The following is a 4,503-nucleotide window of genomic DNA, read 5'->3' as shown; positions in this document are numbered from 1 at the left end:
GGGGGAGGGTAGGGGGGTGTGCTGATGTAGTGGGGCCCGGCCATATATCAGCCTGTGCTGGGGGCCCCTGCCGTGACCGGAGCGGGGCCCGATGGGCGGCGCCCAGGGGACAGACCTGGGGTCTTTGAGCAGCAGCTGCCGGATGAAGTCTTTGGCCATCTCGCTGGTCTCTTTGAAGAATCGGTCGTCGAATTCGTAGTTCCCGGCGACCACGTTGGTCAGCGTCTCGGCGTCGGTCTCCCCCTGGAACGGCGACATTCCGCTGAGGCTGGAAGGGGAGAGAGACGTCGGGAGTCATAAACTGTGCGTGCAATGTATATCACGGCCACAGGATGGCGCCAGAGAGGGCCAGATACCGGCACCAAGCATGTGAATGGGAGCGGAAACTGAGTCATAAGATTTATAAAGTCACTTCCTGTTGTAGGGTGACAACGCTGCGTCCATCTCCCAACATGGTTCCTTGCGCTCATGTACTTCCATGACAGTGTCACCAGGACAGGAAGTGGGGGCCGATCCAATATCTGACAGTGTCACCAGGACAGGAAGTGGGGGTCGGCTTTTGTTACAAATGGTGTTTCAGTGATACTCACAGGATGTAGGTGATGACCCCGATACTCCTGAGGGGGGAAAAAAGACAAAAGATGAGTGCCGGTCACATTCACCCGGACCTCTCCATGCCGGTCACATTCACCCGGACCTCTCCATGCCGGTCACATTCACCCGGACCTCTCCATGCCGGTCACATTCACCCGGAATTAGGGACGTCCGGCGGGTGAATGTGACGCATGATAACTGAAGGAAGCAGAACAGATGGAAAACTTTGCATGCGATACATATTACAGCCACAGGGTGGCGCCAGAGACCGGATACAGGAAACCCGATTATCACAGCGACACTAAACTCCGGAGTTGTATCCTAAAAAGCAACAATGTATCTGATGTGTTGTCACCCGGCTGGAGGTCCTCCAATCATCTCTGACACCGTCCTTCCTTCTGGAGGGGGGCTATGTATGGTGGAGCTTGGGGCGGTGACTACTCTACAACACACACGGGGACCATGGGGAACAGACGTAGCCCCCCTCCAGAAGGAAGGACAGTGTCAGAGATGATTGGAGGACCTCCAGCCGGGTCACGCCTATAAGGGCCGAGTCCGGTTCGGGGACTCGGAGGGATTTTTAGGAGTTCGGGGTCAGGGAATGCGATCCGATTGGTCCGTTCGGGAGGGTCAGAGACTGAACTCTATTTCTAGAATAATTCGGGAGACGATTTGATACAAATGTAAAACGCGTCAGTCGGGGGAGGAGAGACGAGAACTTACAAACGGCGGTGCCTGTGACGTCACTTCCTGTTACAGGGTGACAACGCTGCTCACATCTGCCCCCCTTCCTGTGTTTACATCTCACCGACCAATCAGATCTCATTCAGCCGCCTCCTGATTGGACGCTCTTTATTTCCCACGGAAGACGCAGAGAGGAAGTCGGGTGTCACACTCACCACATGTCTGTCGGGGGCCCCAGAGGTTCGTAGTTTATCACTTCCGGAGCTGTGGAAGAAAAATCGCCCGATTAATACAAAGATCTCATACAAGTCCGGAATGCAACATTGTCACCCTTCCCCCGACACCAGGACACGCATTCTCCTGACAGGACGTTCCATTATTGGTGTCACCGGGACAGGAAATCTTCCACCGGGGACACTTGTGCCAGTGACAACCACCGAAGAGGGGAGACAGTTCCTCTCACTTCCCAACAGGTCCCAGCTCCTCCCCGGAGGTCCCAGCTCCTCCCCATAGGTCCCAGCTCCTCCCCGGAGGTCCCAACTCCTCCCCATAGGTCCCAACTCCTCCCCGGAGGTCCCAGCTCCTCCCCGGAGGTCCCAGCTCCTCCCCATAGGTCCCAACTCCTCCCCATAGGTCCCAACTCCTCCCCGGAGGTCCCAGCTCCTCCCCGGAGGTCCCAGCTCCTCCCCATAGGTCCCAACTCCTCCCCATAGGTCCCAACTCCTCCCCGGAGGTCCCAGCTCCTCCCCATAGGTCCCAGCTCCTCCCCATAGGTCCCAGCTCCTCCCTATAGGTCCCAGCTCCTCCCCGAAGGTCCCAGCTCCTCCCTATAGGTCCCAACTCCTCCCTAAAGGTCCCAGCTCCTCCCTTGAACTCTATTTCTAGAATAATTCGGGAGACGATTTGATACAAATGTAAAACGCGTCAGTCGGGGGAGGAGAGACGAGAACTTACAAACGGCGGTGCCTGTGACGTCACTTCCTGTTACAGGGTGACAACGCTGCTCACATCTGCCCCCCTTCCTGTGTTTACATCTCACCGACCAATCAGATCTCATTCAGCCGCCTCCTGATTGGACGCTCTTTATTTCCCACGGAAGACGCAGAGAGGAAGTCGGGTGTCACACTCACCACATGTCTGTCGGGGGCCCCAGAGGTTCGTAGTTTATCACTTCCGGAGCTGTGGAAGAAAAATCGCCCGATTAATACAAAGATCTCATACAAGTCCGGAATGCAACATTGTCACCCTTCCCCCGACACCAGGACACGCATTCTCCTGACAGGACGTTCCATTATTGGTGTCACCGGGACAGGAAATCTTCCACCGGGGACACTTGTGCCAGTGACAACCACCGAAGAGGGGAGACAGTTCCTCTCACTTCCCAACAGGTCCCAGCTCCTCCCCGGAGGTCCCAGCTCCTCCCCATAGGTCCCAGCTCCTCCCCGGAGGTCCCAACTCCTCCCCATAGGTCCCAACTCCTCCCCGGAGGTCCCAGCTCCTCCCCGGAGGTCCCAGCTCCTCCCCATAGGTCCCAACTCCTCCCCATAGGTCCCAACTCCTCCCCGGAGGTCCCAGCTCCTCCCCATAGGTCCCAGCTCCTCCCCATAGGTCCCAGCTCCTCCCTATAGGTCCCAGCTCCTCCCCGAAGGTCCCAGCTCCTCCCTATAGGTCCCAACCCCTCCCTAAAGGTCCCAGCTCCTCCCTGAAGGTCCCAGCTCCTCCCTAAAGGTCCCAGCTCCTCCCCATAGGTCCCAGCTCCTCCCCATAGGTCCCAGCTCCTCCCCGAAGGTCCCAGCTCCTCCCCGAAGGTCCCAGCTCCTCCCCGAAGGTCCCAACTCCTCCCCGAAGGTCCCAACTCCTCCCCATAGGTCCCAACTCCTCCCCGAAGGTCCCAACTCCTCCCCATAGGTCCCAACTCCTCCCCGAAGGTCCCAGCTCCTCCCCAGAGGTCTCAGCTACTCCCTGAAGGTCCCAGCTACTCCCTGAAGGTCCCAGCTACTCCTTTATGGTCCAAGCTCCTCCCCAAAAGTCCTGACTCCTCCCACAATTATAAAGTGGCTTCACTGTCCCCATCACTTCCGTTTCATGATGAAGAATACACCAGAAGCGTAGAGACGGGGGAAGGGACGGACCATGGCCACCGATGGATGAGGGTGGGCAACCTCACCACTCCAACTGTAGGGGGAACTACAAGTCCCATGAGGCATTGCAAGACTCTGGACAGGTATGACTCCCCAGAGGCACGATGGGACTTGTAGTTTCACCCCAGCTGGCGTGCTTTTTTTTTTTTAGCTCTAGGTGCGCGCTCCCTGAGAGTACCGCCCCCCTCACCGATGTACTGCGGCGTCCCGCACAGGCTCTGGTACACCGTGCCGTCGTCAATCTTCTGGGCCAGGCCGAAGTCGATGATCTTGATCTTGGGGTGCGGCACGTCCTTCTCCAGCAGCATAATGTTCTCCGGCTGCGCAGAAGAAGGAAGACAATGACGGGGGCCGGAGGGTTAAACCACGGCATTAAAGAGCACCTGTCACCAGTATCTCCCCGTGACCCCGCAGGGGAGGATTGGGGGGCGGGGCCACAGGAATGGACTCTTCCTGGAATGGTCCAGCGAGACGAATGTTGCGAGCGGATGAGAAAACAATGAATGGAAAAGGGAGACACTTGTCTGTTTCTGTGACTCGGTGACAGGGCCTCTTTAACGCCACGTCATGGCGCAGTTCACCACACGGCCAGCGGGTGGCAGCAGAGCTCCGAAGAGACGTTACCTTGAGGTCAAAGTGCGCGATGTGCCTGGTGTGCATGTAGGCCACACCCTTCAGGATCTGCTCCTGGAACTCGATGGCCTCCTCCTCCGACAGGGTCTCCTTCTCCGCGATGAAGTCAAACAGCTCGCCGCCCCGGATCCTGCGGGAGAGGACAGAGTCACGCGTGAGGGACGCTCACTGCCAGGAGGGGGCGCTCTGGGGCCCCCGGCAACATTCCAATTCTTTGGCAGCGCACACAAATCAAGAAGGAGAACATTTGGGCTGAATATATCTACATTAAACATTTTGTCTCTGAGGGGTCCCACCGGGGCTCTTGTAGGGTCCCACCGGGGCTCTTGTAGGGTCCCACCGGGGCTCTTGTAGGGTCCCACCAGGGCTCTTGTAGGGTCCCACCAGGGCTCTTGTAGGGTCCCACCAGGGATCCTGTAGGGTCCCACCAGGGCTCTTGTAGGGTCCCACC

The 4,503-nt window shown here is 57.9% G+C and overlaps 1 protein-coding gene across 1 annotated transcript in view; it reads right to left on the bottom strand.

Moving 5' to 3' along the window:
- LOC108803670 (death-associated protein kinase 2-like) overlaps positions 1-4,327 on the bottom strand; it is a 7,502-nt gene extending 3,175 nt beyond the window's left edge. The window contains exons 1-6 of the mRNA XM_018575492.1: positions 4,281-4,327; positions 4,044-4,182; positions 3,610-3,739; positions 2,409-2,457; positions 591-617; positions 78-268 (exon numbers count right to left, since the gene is read on the bottom strand). Of these exons, the coding sequence (XP_018430994.1) occupies positions 78-268; positions 591-617; positions 2,409-2,457; positions 3,610-3,739; positions 4,044-4,182; positions 4,281-4,327 (583 nt within the window). The remainder of the gene's footprint in view (positions 1-77; positions 269-590; positions 618-2,408; positions 2,458-3,609; positions 3,740-4,043; positions 4,183-4,280) is intronic.
- Positions 4,328-4,503: the final 176 nt, after the last annotated feature.

Source organism: Nanorana parkeri, unplaced genomic scaffold, assembly GCF_000935625.1.
Source record: "Nanorana parkeri isolate BGI_ZX_2015 unplaced genomic scaffold, ASM93562v1 scaffold4007, whole genome shotgun sequence".
NCBI lineage: Eukaryota > Metazoa > Chordata > Amphibia > Anura > Dicroglossidae > Nanorana > Nanorana parkeri.
The sequence above is the reverse complement of the archived record's forward strand: the minus strand, read 5'-3'. Positions and strand labels throughout refer to the sequence as shown.